General features: G+C 42.7%; 1 protein-coding gene across 1 annotated transcript in view; it reads right to left on the bottom strand.

The window, feature by feature from the left end:
* Positions 1–18,210, bottom strand: part of SORCS3 (sortilin related VPS10 domain containing receptor 3) — a 420,615-nt gene that overhangs the window by 187,798 nt on the left and 214,607 nt on the right. The window contains exon 4 of the mRNA XM_035133724.2: positions 9,456–9,614. Coding sequence (XP_034989615.2) covers positions 9,456–9,614 — 159 coding nt within the window. The remainder of the gene's footprint in view (positions 1–9,455; positions 9,615–18,210) is intronic.

The following is an 18,210-nucleotide window of genomic DNA, read 5'->3' as shown; positions in this document are numbered from 1 at the left end:
ATTTCCTCTACCATTTCTGATTACTTAAATTGCTGTGGGATTTATTAAGTACTATGCTTTGAAGTCTTAGCTGTTCACTGGAGACCACATGTGTCTGAGCAGTGGGAGATATAAGAGAGAAGGTGAGGGATTCTGTTGTTGGGGATACTGTATAAGAATACTGGAGGAGGAGGAAGAATATAGAGAGCCACTTTCTTTATTTCACTCTACTTTTTAAACATTTACATTACAAACCAGGTCAGTAAATAAATACAATAAGCCAATTGAACTATATCATATTAAATATATTACATTTTTTGCTGTTCATATTACTCTCATGCCGAAAGTCATTCTTCCTCATATCACTTCCATTTGCTTAAATCAATCAATGCACATTGATCTACATTTGAGAGTTTTATCTATCGTTTCTCCTGTAAGCTCTGAGCAGCATACAAACGAGGCTCAAGTACCCCCAAAAAAGTGTGAGACATTTGCAGGGCCATATGAAACTTAAAGCTGATTGGTTGTCTTTTCCCCATGATAGCAATATTCTATATTTTCAAAAGCACTGAATTTCAATGGGAGTTTGAGGTGTTTTTTCATTGTGTTTTGCCTCTCTATGGGTGTGATTTTTTTACTTAGATTCTGAAAGGTCCTGGGTTCAAATCCTGTTGGATGTACATTTGAGGGAAGGGCTGTAGAGCACATGTTTTGTATGCAATCCCAGGTTGAATCCCTGACATATCCAGGAAGAGGGGGGGAAGAATCCTGTCTAAAACCACGAAAAGTTGTGGTTAGTCAATCAGCTTAGACAATACTGAACTAAATGGACCAATAGTTTCATGGAGTATCACTCAGCTTCCAGGGCCAGCCGTACCATTAGGTAGAGTGAGGCGGTTGCCTCAGGTTACAGATGGTGAATGGTGGACAGCGGACACTTGCAGGTAAGCCATGCAGCCTGAGCCAGCCTGCATAACTCTCTGCACTCACAATAAACTACAAATTCCCAGGATTATTTGGGGGAGGCATGTCTGTTAAAACAGTGTGATACTGCTTTAAATGTAAGGTGCAGGTATAGTCTAAGATTCTATGCCAGTATGTTTGGCTTTTGGCTTTTATATGTATGAAATTAGGCAGGGAGTGTGGTGTGGTGTGAACCATCCTGCTCTTCAACTCAGGCAGAAAAATAGAATCATAGAGTTGAAAGAGACCACAATGGCCATCCAGTCCAACCCCCTGCCAAGCAGGAAACACCATCAAAGCATTCCTGACAGATGGCTGTCAAGCCTCTGCTTAAAGACCTCCAAAGGAGGAGACTCCACCACACTCCTTGGCAGCAAATTCCACTGTCGAACAGCTCTTACTGTCAGGAAGTTCTTCCTAATGTTTAGGTGGAATCTCCTTTCCTGTAGCTTGAATCCATTGCTCCGTGTCCGCTTCTCTGGAGCAGCAGAAAACAACATTTCACCCTCTTCTATATGACATCCTTTTATATATTTGAACATGGCTATCATATCACCCCTTAACCTTCTCTTCTCCAGGCTAAACATACCCAGCTCCCTAAAAGCATCGTTTCCAGGCCTTTGACCATTTTGGTTGCCCTCCTCTGGACATGTTCCAGCTTGACAGTATCCTTCTTGAACTGTGGTGCCCAGAACTGGACACAGCACTCCAGGTGAGGTCTGACCAGAGCAGAATACAGTGGTACTATTAGTTCCCTTGATCTAGATGCTATACTCCTATTGATGCAGCCCAGAATTGCATTGGCTTTTTTAGCTGCTGCATCACACTGCTGACTCATGTCAAATTTGGAGCTGACTGGAGCTGACTTTGTCTGCTTCCTGTGTTGCACCATTACGATTTTTGCTGCCATGATGCTGAACTGTGAGCTCACTGACTTCATTCCTGTAATTGATTCTGGGTGCTATTCACATTGAGGGGGATCGAAGACCAAATAATAAGGTTTTTCCTGCTATTACCGCAATTTTCCTGCAAGCCATATTCCAGAAGGCTTGTACTTTGGCTTATTATGATCAACATATATGGGTCAACATCTTTTTTTATCCCCCAAAGTTAGACTCCTCCTTTCATACTTGCTCAGTGCAAGGGAATAAAAGATAGCCACTGCATTTTATTTCAGCACATAACAAGGTAAAATACCTGTAGTTTAAACCTGAACATTCTAGTGATGTGTACAGAAAAGAAGCGAGACGCGGCACTGCTGAAGTTCATGCAGACTATTACCGTTTTGAAAACAGGAAACACTTTCCAAGTGCTAGACTGCATTTAAATGTAACAAAGGTTTACATAATTGCTGGTTGTCACACAGGCATGAGGTGCATAAAAATGTCTTATCTAACCCATAATGCACATTCTAGAATAGAATTTGCAATGGACACCTGTGGGATGAGAAGTGCGGATAGATTCTTCATCAGGTCCTTAACCTCCAGCAGAGGCAATTCAGAAGAAATGCAAAGCTGTTGTTGAGTTTCATAATCCTTTGGCTTAGAATACGAAACTCATGCTGCTCTTTTAATTCGAGTCTGACAGCTCAACTCCTGTCCGTTGTCCATGGAATCTCAACCTTCTGTCTCCCAACGATTCTGCCTACACACCAGCCCATTCATATATTTTATGTTATTTATTAGATTTATATACAGCCCTTCATCATAAGATCTCAAGGAGGCAATAATAATAATAATAATAATAATAATAATAATAATAATAATAGCAACAACAACTAACTATGTGCCAGGAAATGCTGGATCTGGGTATAACTGCCCCATTGAACTGCAGGTGGAAGCTTCTCAGCTACTGAACCCTGAACTGACTCTGCCCACCCAGGCTGCTAATTGGAACCTTCTGGGTAGGAAGCGATATAAAGTGCTTCCTCTTCTTCTTCCAGTCCAGTCTTGATTGAACACAAATTCCTCATGAGGACAGGCCTGTATCATTAGTTACTCCTCAGTCCTGCCTCCTGGTTTGCTCTTTGGCCCTCACCACTGTCTTGTCTAATTCTTGGCTCATCTCAGAGACTGCTGCTCACAGCACAGTCCTGACACTGCGGCTCCAACTTTGACTCTAGCTGTGGGAGGGAAGAATATTTTTTTCTGCCTGACACTGGCACTGGCACCGTGACTCCAGTGGTAAGCTCATGGGTGAGGGGGAAGGTTGGGGCAGTTACTGGATCTGTCCGTGCCTCATCAGTGGTGATATGACAGGACCTGTTTCAAGTTGCACTGCTGAGATGAGCATTCACCCAAACGTTGTGAGAAATTGCTCAGCTTATTCTGAGCCCATCTAAGGAGAGCTCCATATTTATAGACATAAAATATTTATTGAAAAGATGGTGGAAATTATGTAAGCTGTTAAGGTAGCTATTAGTTTGTTGGATTCTATCAGGGGCTGGATTTGCTACTGTCCATGATCTAGAGTTTAAGTAGCAGTGCGTATAATGTTAAGACGGGGTTTAAATCTCACTGTGAAAAGATTTGGGAATTCTGGGAGGCCTGCTTCTAACTTTCATGTTTATGTAACTTGCCTTGCCCTCCCTCCCTCTGCTCCCCACCATACAACCCATTTTCTTGTCATTCTTTTAAACACATGCAGACATTATACAGTCTCGGAAGTCATGATGACTCCATACCTGGAATTAGACTTTCAAATTACAGCACTATGATTACTGGGAAGACCTTGCTGGGATGGAGATTGACTACCAGGTGTGCTGAGATGGCACACTGCCATACTACCTGAAACATCTAATTCAACAACTCATAGGTGGGGATATATAGATTAATGAAGAATCTTGATGATGAATATACTTAGTGGAAGATGAGGCCTTTGATTGCCAAGCTCTTGCATTTCACAACTTGATTAGCAACATTGTGGCAGGTGTTTTAGTAATAAGTATTTTATTAGAAAGTGATAGCGCAGTCGGTAGAGCATGAGCCTCTTAATCTCAGGGTTGTGGCTTTGAGCCCCATATTGGGCAAAAAAGTATTGCATTGCAGGGGGCTAGACTAGATGACCCTCATGGTTCCTCCCAACTCTACGATTCTATCAGTTCTATGAATTTCTGAACCAAAGCTGAATTCCACGGCCAACATCAAATCTCTGAGCCTCCTCACTAAAGCCATGGCATGTCCCAAGGTAATGGGTTCTGCTGAGAATATGAACATAGCTGCCCCACATGCCAGCCTCCTTTATCTCCCCTGCCAGATAACCCTTTGAATTTAAAAAGGAGACCATGTGATTGAGCACATACTCAGCAGTATAGAGGAGTGGAGTGGTGCCTCAAGACTTGTGGAATGGGGAGAAGAGACCACAAGGGGAAGGTCTTGAGGTCTTCACGCCAGCATCCAGTCACCAAAAAAATATTCTTCATTCTCAACCCACCCACCCCAACTTTAACATTATGCCTCTGAATACCAGTCGCTCAGACTTGCAGAAAGCTGCTTTGCTCATGTCCAGCTTGCAGGCTTCCCAAAGACATCTGGCTGGCCACAGTGAGGCAGGATGTTGGAGGACATGGCCCATTGGCTTGGCTCAGCAGGCTCGTCTTATGTTCTTAAAGGAAATGAATGTACATAAATTTGCTCCTTTCACACACAAAAATCAGTGCAGAATTTGGAACATTCAATCTCACAATTTGGGGGTGGGGAGTTATAGAATTTGGGTATTCTAACCCAAACCAACCCCCTAGCCTGGATTACCACTGAGTTTCCTGACAGACACATCATATACCCAGCAGCTGATCATTTGTTTCTTTATTACTGTGGTCTTTGTCCAAATATAGATATAGATATAGTGATATAGATATAGATATAGATATATAATTTCTATCTTAAAAGTAACATCAAACCATTCAGCGACATCAAACAGATATATTGGGTCTTTCAATTCATACTGTGAAATTCCTGGATACACCGAACATCTGAGCTTGCAAAAAGGACTGACATTTGGCTAAGTCCTTTCATACAATGACTGCCTGGCACAGTAAAGAACTCTACATTTACAGTGGCTTTGCATCTGCAAATGTCACCGTGGCATCATCAAAGAACTAGCAATGTGAACCTGATGCCTTCTGTTAACAAGGTAAAGGCTATATTCAAGTTATTATCTGTGGTTACTGGTGCAGTATATAATAGAACACTTTAAAGTGCATTAAATTACTTAGGTCAGGCAGTAAAAGACCTGGGGACTATAGTATATTGCAGCACAGGAGACAATGTTCAATGGGCCACTAATGAATTTACTCTCCAAGGGAAAGCCGGGATGCTTCACAAATAGAACTGCTGAGCCAAAGAACTTCCCCTGCTTCTTGTGCATGCTCCAACAGTCATTCCAAGATCTGAGGTAGAACTTCACTGAGGAAAACGTTACAATGTGCTCACCCCTCTGTGTCCCTCACAAAGCTCACAATTCCAAACATCTGAAGGCAGCCCTGTTTAGGGAGGCTTTTAATGTTTAATAAATTATTTTATTTCATTTTTTGTTGGAAGCTGCCCAGAGTGGCTGGGGAAAACCAGCCAGATGGGCAGGGTTATAATATATTATTATTATTATTATTATTATTATTATTATTATTATTATTATTATTATTATTATTATTATTATCATACTTGTAATGAGCATATCCAATATCCCAAAAAAACCTCCATGTGAAAGCAGTTTTGTACTTGTTGCTTCAAAAGTCTAGGGACCATTTTTGTCAGATTGCAAGACCATCTCCTATAGCAAATGGTCCACAGGTAAAGGTAAAAGGTAAAAATAATAATAGTTGGCACCCATTGTCTGCCCCACTTCTCCCCCCAGTCTTTATATTCCTTGGGGATATGCATGTACTCACGAAAAAGTAGGAAACCTGAGGCATATATGCTTCTATACTAACTCAGCTTTGGGAAAGAGTATGCCTGATCACAATTCATTGCTTCTCTGAGCTCAATGGTCCAGCCCTGGCTAGAAGAACTTAGGATGGGCCCTTTAAAGCAAGGGGCATTGCAGAAGAGAGAAGATATGCTGGATTTTCCCTGAGAGATCTGGCCTGGTCTAAATGAGAGACACATCAAGGCTTTTGAATTCAAGCATGCATTGACAAGGTTGGGGGAACTTGCCAATTTCGATGTTTACAAATAATTCAGTGTTCTAAAAAGATTGAAAATGGGTGTGACTATATCTTGCTACCAACATGCTACCAACATGAGTCTGACCAAACTGCGGGAGGCGGTGCAAGACAGGAGTGCCTGGCGTGCTATGGTCCATGGGGTCACGAAGAGTCAGACACGACTAAACGACTAAACAACATATCTTGTAAAATTATAAACTGGTGCTCCATGTTGTTTTATTCACCCATCCATTGAACACCATCATCCATATACATGATGCTTTGCAGAGTACTAAAAGGTATATCCCAGCTCCTGCCGCATTTGAAAGCACTTCACAGTATGTGCCCCTTCGTTAAATTGAGTGGGAGAAGAGAGGCTGCAGCAGGGGTTAGATCAGAATCCAGCTTTTAGGTGGAAGAAAAGGCAACAAACAGAGGAAGCATGGTTTCTGCAAAAGCAACAACCGACAATTGCCATCAAATCAATAACATCCATCTAGAAAAATTTCAGGCAGTACATGGTGAGCACTTCTTTTGAATCTATCGTGATTTCAAGACTATTGCTTTGCAGTTACCCTCTCATCCATATCCTGCAACAGTACTGCATAACCCCATCACCAAAAGGACAACTACTGTAATGTGTTTGTTCCTAACAGAGATCCTTTTAGATGATCTTTCATGAAAAATGTCTGCTGTCAACATTACAGTGTCTATGGGATAACATTATTTTCTTCAGACAGTTTAGCCCTATTCATGCATTGCTCAGCATATACAGTGGAACCTCGGTTTATGAAAACCTCGGTTTACGAACGCCGCAGACCCATCTGGAACAGATTAATTCACTTTCCATTACTTTTAATGGGAAAGTTCGCTTCAGTTTATGAACACTTCAGTTTAAGTACCCCGCGGACCGTCTGGAACAAATTAATCCACTTTCCATTACTTTCCATGGGAAAGTTCACTTCAGTTTATGAACGCTTCAGTTTATGAACAGACTTCCGGAACCAATTGTGTTCATAAACCGAGGTACCACTGTACAGTACATGTAGAACACAGAGCAGGGCTACTTTTAGACCCTCCCCAATGGTAAAATGCCTTCTGCCCTCAGCCCCCAGAAACTACGTGTTGCCTATGGCCATGTGAGCAGAAAGCCACACAGAAGAGTCGTGCCAGATTAATGATGTGAAGGAGGATGTCAGTTATGACAAGCTTCACCAGGGCCGTCTTCAGCATGCCTGGCACCCTGGCGCTGTGGTGCGATGGATCCCTCCGGCGTGCCCCCCCCGCCCCGTTTCCCAGCACGGCGGGCAGGCGCCCTGCACCACCCAGCCTGGCCATAGGGCCGGCCTGGGCCAGGGGGCGCTGCCCGCCCTCTGTTGTGACGCCCCTGCGCATGGCGGAGGCAGCCCCAGGCCCGCGTGCCTCCGGACCCGGGCCTAGAGACAGCCCTAAGCTTCACCCAGTCTGTCCCCAGAGCCCCGCCTCTCAGAAAGGCCATCAGTGGCCAATTCATTTTTTTTGGATTTCAGCAGGAAATCCTATAATGTCAGAGTCAGCCAACCACGCAGAAAGGGGAAAAACCCTCTACACACACCCCAGCTCTCCCACAGCAATCGGCACTGCCGCTGATAAGCTGTCTTTTGGCTCACCCAATCATGTGCAACATGTGGCTACTGGTGGCGGGGGACAGATGTGATAGTAAGGCGGAACTAAAACTACAGTGCCACCCCTTCTTATTTTTCTTCTTAAATGTGAGTAATGCTTAAACAGGGCTTCTAAGTTTCTGGAATCCTATTGACGTTTTCTCTAAAGATTGAGGCATAATAAGGGACTGCAGTTTCCCTACAATTTGCACCTGACAGGATTAACAGTGCTACAACAAACAGGGATGGCAGCTGTGTTAAATGAGAATTAAAACATGGAAGAGTTCTACATAGCTCAAAATAAGACAGATAGCACAGATGTACCTGACCCCTTTGCAATTTTCCTTTCAGTATACCATGACTCCATGAGTGCCCTTGACTACTGCCACAAAGAGTAGTTTAAATTCCTATGTTTAGAAATAGTGTGAGGCAAAAAAAGGGGGGGTTGCAGGTGAATACCCTGCACAAGGAACTGGGAGCACCATTTAAAGTTCAGTGAATGCATAAAGGAATAACATTGGAACAGTATTATTTGGATTAAATAAGAATGGAAGCAGGAAAAGGAACAACAACAGCATCTCCCCAAGTCCAGAACATGGGAAGTCACCCAAAAACGTTTAATTTGAAATGGAATAATTGGCTTTTAAAAATTGTATTATGATTTAGTATTGTGTTAGGACCCAGGTGGCGCTGTGGGTTAAACCACAGAGTCTAGGGCTTGCTGATCAGAAGGTCGGCGTTTCAAATCCCTGCAACGGGATGAGCTCCCGTTGCTCGGTCCCAGCTCCTGCCCACCTAGCAGTTCGAAAGCACATCAAAGTGCAAGTAGATAAATAGGGAAGGTAAACGGCGTTTCCGTGCACTGCTCTGGTTCGCCAGAAGCAGCTTTGTCATGCTGGCCACATGACCTGGAAGCTGTCTGTGGACAAATTCTGGCTCCCTAATGGTCAGGGGCCCCTTTATCTTTTAATGTGGTTTATATTGGATTATTATTAATGAAAAATGAATAAAAATTATTATAAAAAATAAAGTTTGGTGAATGCATGTTCAGCCATTCAGAATAAGCTGGTGCATTTGAATGTGAATGTGTTAACCAAGTCTTTTTTTAAGGCTTTGCCCCATTGCTGGATACAATCTTCTTTCTCCTTTGTAGCAACCTGTTGAGTACCTGATACCGATGATCCACAAAAAGAAAAACTTTCTGTGCATGAATTGCCGTCACTAGACAGTACGGATTCTCCAGACATTTATTCACCAGATAGTATGTATACAATGAATGAGCAACAGCGGCCTAAAGTTCAGGCACTGCTTCCTTCTTCCCTCTCAGCTTCCAATGTGCCAAAAGGAAGTGATCAGAAGCTTTCACTCCCTGTTTTTAAACTAACCAGAGTTTGTTGTTTGATCTGATCCGGGAAAACTCTAAACCATGATTTGATAGCCAGGATCAAACCATAGGTTAGGTTTGATCCTGGCTTGTTTCAACAAACTGTATTTTAAACAGTGGTTGGAACCTGTGGCTTTCCAGATATTCCTGGACTACAATGGCTAGCCATTGTTCATGCTAGCTGGGGCTGATGAGATGTTGCCGAACTCCAATTCACAATATAAATGCTTCCTAACATACCAGAGAAGAGAGAGCACTTGCGTCTAAGGCTTACTGCTTCTAGTGCATGTACTGTAGTACTGGTGTAGCATTGCAACTGAAACAAGGCAAAGATAAAGCAATGTACCTTTTGGTCAAGGCTGTATGCTAGAATCCAGTCCTCTTGCTTAGGATGGAACAGCAGGCTCTGGATGTAGAAGCTGAGCCGATATTTTTGATAGGTGGCGCCTTCGTCGTTACTGATCAGTATGCTACTTTCAATCTCAGGATCACTCAAGAGCATTATCTATATAAAAAGAAAGAAAAGACAAGATAAAGGTGGAAATAGGCTTAACTACATATCTGATACTAACTTGAGATTATTATCATGTGATAAGAATTGCCCGTATATAGTTACATTACATGTAAGAATTGTCCCCACAGTGGTACCTTGGTTTATGAACTTAATCCGTTCCGGAAGTCTGTTCTTAAACTGAAACCGTTCTTAAACCGAGGCGCGCTTTCCCTAATGAGGCCTCCTTTTGTAGGGCCCTTCTACCGTTCGGCTTCCATTCGTAGACCGAGGTAAAGTTCGCAAACCGGGACACTACTTCCGGTTTTGCAGAGTTCGTAAACCGAATAGTTTGTAAACAGGGCTGTTCTTAAACCGAGGTACCACTGCATATACCATTGCCTAGTTGGAATCCATCATTCAACCCTATGGCTTTTGCGTGGCTAGAACTGTACAAGGTAAGAGTCACATCCATTTTAATGCCCACCTTTGTCTCTGGCCCTGCCCACCATCTGCATGTGTTGTCTGGGGCAAAGACGGCACGACTCGAGGCAGGTTGAACTCAATGGGAAGGCGACCAAGAGCAGAGCTCGAGGGCTTCCTTTTATTGAAAGCTCAGGATGACAGTTAATCATTACAACGACAGTGTAACTTCTAGCCAATTACAGCAGTGCAGTCCCATACAAGGTGATGTTTCCTGTAACGTCACAACCGGTCACTCCCTAAGACATCCTCCATAGCCCACGTGTTGTTTTGCCATGCCCTCTGTCCATGCTCCAAGCACATGTCACTCTGTAAACACCCCCTCCTAGTTCCCATTGTGTTACCCTCCTTGGCTTGACCCATCTGGTTTGTCCTGATTCATCCAGTTCCATCCAGATCCTCCTTGATCCTTCTAGCTCTGTTGTGACCTGTTGCCCTGCTGACCTGAGCCTCTGACCTGTCCTTCTTCACGTGTTTCCCATTCTGACATTAGCCGGCTTGCCGCACTAATGCCCACACACTCGCAGATCGGTGTGGCTTGCCAGCACCAGATCTCAGTCATTCCCACACATGCCTGCACAATTTCCTCGTGTAATCCCCACATGCATGTGACCACCAGAAGGTTCTCTGTGAGGTAATGTGGCCCTCAAGATGCACCCCACTCCTGGTTTAAACATTTTGCCCAGTGAATGATTTTCATATTCCACACTCAAATGTTGAACTCTGCATCTGAAATGATAATAGTGCCAATATCACATATGACAATCAACTATATAGAAGGCCTTATATACTGTACACTAAAATGTTTTATTCCAAACTTAGTTCCTTTGGCAAGCCCTTTGTGGTAGCACGCTTGACACTGACATCTCTTGGCTCATACAAGGATATTCTTCACTACATCACATCTCCTCATGCAAACCTGCATGGACCCTGAGATTGTCATCTGACAAACTACTCCGTGCACCAGCTCCAAAGGAGCTCCATAGAGTAGTAGCTTCCATCTATGGAATGCTCTTCCCTGAGAGGTCCACATAGCACCAACTCTGTCATCATTTTGATGCCAGACAAATACACTTTTCTTTTCCTGGGCATTTGGGCATGATCGGATGCTTTTACTCTGTTTATGTTCTGGGAAGTAATAAATTTAAGAAACTAAACAAACTAGCTTGTTCTTAGATCAGCTAATTATTTATACTGGTGATAGCAGAAAAGGGAAAGCATTCTACCTAGGAATTCACCACTGTCATTGGGCAGACACAGTGACAAGGGTCAAGGTGACCCCTTCAGCTAACTCTAAATGGTTGCAATGGTCTGTACAATACTCCACGGTTACCGATTTTTATCGTGTGCGCCAAAATTCTGCAACAAGGAAAGCATTATTCTACAGCTGGTATAAATTTCACAGAAAGGGAAAATTTACATAATGTCTTATTTTGCATGATCTATTCTGCAATATTTCCTATTTTGCATAATTTATTCCAGTTTTCATAGTCATGGCGAGAAGCAAGGAGCTATGTGGGTGACTAAGCTCCACCTCTTATCTTATTCAGCAACTCCTTGCTCACACGGTCTTTCAAGCGATAAGAAGAACTATCCATTAAATTAGAATGATCAGCTTTCATGCATATATTTTCAGACACATTCCTCTTTTTTTGTTTTTTGATAGCTGAAATTTGCAGGAAGCTGGATTTTATTTCCCAGTGCCAGATTATGTACTTTTTGTGTTCAACAGGAATCGTAGCACACAAGCAGTTTTATCTGTGGAGACCTGCCGTTGCTTCAGAGTGTAAGATCAGGCTAGCAGCATTTCAGCTTGGCACTAAAAAATCAGCTTTGAGAATCTCAAAGCCTCACTTCAGCAAAAACTTAGTTCAATAGGAATTATCACCTCTATCAACTCTGGGGCTGCTGTGACAAAAGCTCGGCATACCATGGAAATAAGCCTTTATTTCTTTTTGCTTCCCAAAGGACTTCCATATTGCACAATAAAATAGAAAAAGGTTGTCACCTCTAATCCCTATTTGGGGGAAAACTAAATCACCTTTTCAGGATTCAAGAAAGCTTCTGTTAGGGACTAAAATTGTTTCCTGATCTATTTATTTATATCCAGAGGATAAGAGAGATATCTGTAGCTCACATTACTAACATTTGCTTACATCTGCAGACTAGATGAAAGAGAATGGAAAACTGCCACAAAGCAAAACATTTCAGAAGGATGCTACTTTTAAAACAAAGATTTGCCACTCACTAAAGGTTATCAAGTGAAGAATGCTATAGATTAAAGATTTCCTCTTGTTCTAAACTTGGCTAAAGAGGTTAAGGGTCCAAATTTCACAATGATTCATTGTTGACTCACTTTTGGCTTCTTCTCAGATAGGCGGGAATAGGATTGCAGCCTTACAGAACTGGTTGTGCTGTTTGGGGACTTACAATCCCCATAGTTCAAATGTGTGTGGCATATCTCCCTTTCCAGCTGCTTTGTCAGGAAACTCTGCGTAAAGGAACTTGTGCAAGCTGTATCTCTAGGGGGCTCCACACATTCAGATTAAAAGATTGACTGGGAGAATGTCATGGCACTCACTGTTTATGCTCCATACACCTGTATATTCAGCCAAAGACATTCAAAAATACAGTACTTTAAGCGAACAAGTTGGATGGGGCCAGGCTCTTTCCATGCAGCTGAATACATTTCAGAAAACCGAGTCCTGAATCACATATGCCTAGCTTACTGTATGTACTTTAACTTCTGCAAACACTGGCTCTGCTCAGAGAATCCACTGAACATGTGGAGGTTTGGGCAGGGCCAAAAGCATGATCATCTTCCTGAGCCTCCATATTCAGTGAAGATGTGGGAAATGTGTGAACAAAGTTCTCATCTTTCCATAATATCCTAAGGAAAGATGTGCTTTCCCTAGGTGTTTCCTGCAAACCAAGTTGTTTGCTGTAGCTTTGAATAATTGCAACTAGCATCAACCACATAGGACTCATGTCTGAAGAGTGAACCAAGAAAAAAAGTTTTCTCTAGTAGCTCTGCAAAGTGAGCCTATTCCTTGTGCAATCTCCACTTTCCCAAGTGATCAGACTTTCCAGATACAGAGCACAACTGAGTTTGGCTTCCTTTGCATGGAGAGATCACTGCCATCTCTCTTCTTCCTTTTTGGCATTAATATATGGGTTTATTGGTAAATATAGCTCACAGTGTTTGCAGAACACCAATAAATTCACTGCCACAAATCAGATTCTCAGAGAAACCGAAACCGAAAGTAACCCGATGTAGATCCAACGGATGTCCGGCAAGATCCGATGCAAGCAGGAAACCGAGTGGAGAATAGGCGCCGCCATGGCTGCTTAAATGCAGCCAGGCTCTGCCCCCAGCTAGCCACATTCCCCAGCTGAGGGGCCTGGGGCAGCGGCGGAGCAGGGCTGACGCAGGGGGCCAAACATGCCCCGCTGCAAGCACGGGAAATGGCTCCCACTCGCAACTCCTCCCCTCTGCAAGGAGGAGAGGTCTTATCCTTCATGTATAAATACCTAACTTTTCCTCTTACTTGAGTTGAAAAGGGAAATAAGCCTCATCCCAGGTTCTGATGAGCTTCACCTTCCACATCATCCTGTAACAACTAGTTACCCCAAAAGCGTTACCAAGGAATCTGCATAATAAAAGGGTGTGATCCAGCCAGTATTCACACTTGCATAGCTTTCACTGATCTAGAACAAGTAAATGAGAGTAGGAAAGGGGAGGAATTTAGTTCAGTTCAGATTTAAAGGCAAAAGTCCCCAATTCACACTTTCAGGAACAATGCACAAACTGAAATGCAGCCATCAAAATTTGCACTTCTCTGAATTTTGCAATGCAGTTCTGCAGCCAAGTTATGTGTACAAAAATGCACATACTGAGGTAAAGTGTGCAAATACAGTATTCATGAAAATAACGTACAATGCACTATATTCAGGAAAACTGCTTCACAAAACTTTATATATTAGGCACAGTTGCATACAGAAATTTGCATATTAGAAGAAATTAGTACCTGATGAATTTTCATAAGGACTTCTAAAAAAAGTGAACTGGTGCAGATATCTGGAGAAGTGAACTTAATACAGTGGTACCTCTGGTTACGAACTTAATTACGGTAATTTTGGAGGTCCATTCTTAACCTGAAGCCGTTCTTAACCTGAGGTACCATTTTAGCTAATGGGGCCTCCTGTTGCAGCTGTGCTTCCGGTGTGCGATTTCTGTTCTCATCCTGAGGTAAAGCTCTTAATCCAAGGTACTACTTGCAGGTATATGGAGTCTGTAACCCGAAGTGTTTGTAACCCGAGGTGTTTGTAACCCAAGGTATAACTGTACTGAGGAAATGAGCAATGGAGAGAAATCAAAACTGAAAGATTTGCCTATCCCTATTGAGGAGTTGAGGAGTAGACAATATGGAACACTTCAGTTTGACCTGCATTGTTTGCTTTCTGAGCTATTCCCAGTTAGCTGCTTCACACACACACACACAGAAAGTGACCTCTACAATATTTCACTCACTGGTTCAGTTCCTGATTGAACTGATCAAAGTCTTCAGCCTGATCCCAATACAATGGACACTTGGGTTGCGAACGTGATCCATACCGGGGGGGGGGCACGTTCGCAACCCGCAGCGCCACATCTGCACACACACGGGTCACAAATTGGCACTTCTGTACATGCGCAAAGCGCAATTTGGTGCTTCTGCGCATGCACGAGTAACGAAACCCGGAAGTAGCCCGTTTGGGTACTTCCGGGTTCAGCATGGGACGCAACCTGAAAAGACACAACCTGAAGCGTCTGTAACCTGAGGTATGACTGTACAACCTTCCTATAAAATCTGTGGAACAGCAATTCCTTGATTTCAGAATGCCCTGGGTTCATCACAGACTAGTCCACTCCAGAACCTACAACAGACTAGCGGGGGGGGGGGTCCTGGAAGGAGGAACAGGAGCCTGCTTGTGGCTTTATTCAAGGAAGGAGCTATGAAATAGAAATCTAATCTATTCAGCTTGGCCTGAACATGTATAAGAGTCCCAGGCATCTGAACAAAACAAGGAGAGTGAGCATGAAGCATAGCTGTATCCATTTTTTCTGGTAATCTGATCCCAGACATGACAGATGATGAGCAAAATCCCCAACATCTTTGGTTTACTGAAACCGATATCAGTTTGGCTTGGATTATACAAATCAGCAGGGAGCCTTTCCAGCTTTGGTTCACACACACACACACATCCAAATGGTATCAGCTTCAGTAAAGCAAAGATAGAAAAGCTCATGGTAAAGGAAAAGACTGTGCAGTAAAAGCCTGCCTCCCTATTTAATAACATTTAACCCTTTCCACAGCAACCCCTCCAAAATAATAATATGTGAACCAAAATAATAATCATCATAAAAAATAGATATATGTGGAAAACAACACTTTACATTTGTCAAAGGGCAAAACTACCTCTTCTTATTATGTGTCTTCAGCAAAGGATGCACCCCATTCGTGATTTAGATTAATCTCTTTTCATTAGCAGCCAATAAACAAACACCAGCTTCTCTGGCAATGCCCAGCACCGCCATTTATAATTGCCATAAGGAACACCAGAGAGTTGTCAAATATAATTTATAGCCTTTTAAGATCTAATCATTTTCTATAATATTAGATTAAATGGCAGCCCTTTATTAAAGAGGAAATTATAGTTCACCTTGCTACTTTCTGGAACATTTTGTTATATATTGTTTTTCTCTGTCCATTACAGAAGGATATAAAGTACATTATTTTGGGGACGAAGTCCTACAAAACGAACTTGAAGGGAATAAGGTTTCCCTTTCCTTTCTGCATCCTGGCTGCAGAAATTGTTCTATGGATGATTTTCAAGGGCACAGTCTAGACTGCGATGCTGGATACCTGGATGCCATTCCAGTGGAGCAAGGAAATCCAGTCAAAACAGGAATCACCCATAGGTGACTCTTGCTAGAATATTAAAACGTTAACTTGCTTTAAGGCATAGTTTTGAAGTGCATGTTTCTAGAATTCATGGTTTTAATAGCTTTTCTTCTTCTTTTGAATCTTGAATTTGAATTTGTGTGATATGTTAATTAACATAAGAAGAGTCCTGCTGGATCAGGTGAAAGGTCAATCTAGTTCAGCATCCTGTTTTCACAGTTGCCAACCAGATTCCTATGGGAAACCTGGAAGCGGCACATGGGGGCAACAACACTCTGCCCACTTGTGATTCCCAGCAACTGGCATTCAGGTGCAAACTGCCTCCAACAAGATGTTTGCATTTGAGCGAATGTCTCACTTCATACCCATTTTAATGTTCCCTTCTTTAAAGAATCCAGATGGTTTTCATGTTTGCTCAGGTGTACATATCCACAATAAAAGAATAGACTGATTGGCCCACTTATTGTGGTATAGCCTGCCTCTAAGTGGTCATGCTGGGTCCAAAATTAAAATATCTCTTTAAGTTTCCCTCCACTTTTGTTTGTGCATAAAAACCTCTCTGTGAGGTCCTCTCTCTGAGATACAATTTTCATAACTGAGAAGGTAGAACAAATACGAAGACCTACCATGCTTATACCCTTTGACCAGATGCAACCCACAAGCCAAGTATGGTGACTGACAGGTGCTTGTTAATCCATACCCTCCATTGTAGCATATTGACTAAGGCTGCTTCCAAGCTGCCAGTATTTTGTGGGTGGGATTCAACCACACAGGGCAAGTTCAAGTTGGGCAATTAAAGGACATTTCATAGAATCATAGAATTGCAGAGTTGGAAAGAATCACCTGGGTCATCTACTCCTGTGCAGGAATCACAGCTTAGGAGTCCCCGACAGATGGGCACCCAACCTCTACGTATTTAAATATATCCCATGAAGGGGAGCCAACCACCTTCCAATACAGCCCTTCCCATTGTCAACCAGCTCTTTCTGTCAGGAAGTTCTTCCCAATGTTTAGTCGGAAACTCCTTTTTTATAATTTGAATCCATTGCAAATAAATCATGACAAATGGTTAAGAAACTGTTAACCTGGCATTGCCCATAGAGACTGAGCTGTGAATCAAGAAGCCCCCCTGTCACGAATGCATTTGGCAAGCCATGGCCTCTCTTTCTCCTCGCAGAGCCCCAGTTCAGTCCCTCTTTCCAGGAGACTTTGAGAACTGTGAAGGGAACAGGGGTATCTGAACAACGATCAGCACCCTTAACAAACTACACTTCCCAGAATCCTGTGGGGCCAGCCATGACTGTTTAAAGTGGTATCACAATGCTTTACATGCATAGTGCAGATGGGGCCGCAGTCTTTGCTTTTTCTTTTATCTAGCTGTAGTTATTGCAACAACCCAGAAAGGCAAGTCCGTATTATTATCCCTGTATTACAGATGGGAGGAGGCGAGCTTGCCATGAAACTGAATCATATTCCCTCCCCCATCCCTATCACAGTACAGCCAAAGTGCAATGAGTCTAAAAGACCTGCCTGAAAAGAGGCCTCTTCCACCCACAGCCTACTGAAATTCAGCTGCACTTGCCTAGCCTTAGCAAATTACCGGTACACACAGAGAGACTGTAAAATTATATCACCACTAGCCCCCTTCCCATTCTCAGTTTGGATTACAAATATAAATGCTTACAAATCTTATTGGCCCACACAACAGCATCTCTTGACAAAAGAAGGGAAGGAAGAAAGAAAGCCCTTTTGACTGTGGATGTTATGTCGTACCATAAAGGGACATTTCCATCAATAGTACCATTCTTTGTTCCTTATTAATTTCCTCCCCCACACAAAAAAACCCAAACATAAATTTCAAGTGCAAATTACTTGAGTCCACCTCTTTAAATGGGCGCCGAGAAGTTTTGTAGGTACAATATCTGTAACAATATCACTGCTGAGTTACATTAGCAAGAAGCATCTTACAAAATGAATAAAGAAGACAGGATAGAAATACATGTCTTTTGTTCCCAGGAATAAATAGGGGACATTAAACTCTTGCTTGCAGGCAGCCAGTTTGTCAGCATTTTGAATATATGCTCCCCAGGTTTGCCTGCCTCTGTTTAATTTTTGTAGGCAGAAAGCCGCAAAACCATCCTGATGTTGGAATAACCGCTGGGCTAAAGAAGAGCGCTTCTGCT

This window comes from Zootoca vivipara, chromosome 5 (genome assembly GCF_963506605.1).
Source record: "Zootoca vivipara chromosome 5, rZooViv1.1, whole genome shotgun sequence".
Taxonomy (NCBI): Eukaryota; Metazoa; Chordata; class Lepidosauria; order Squamata; family Lacertidae; genus Zootoca; species Zootoca vivipara.
The sequence above is the reverse complement of the archived record's forward strand: the minus strand, read 5'-3'. Positions and strand labels throughout refer to the sequence as shown.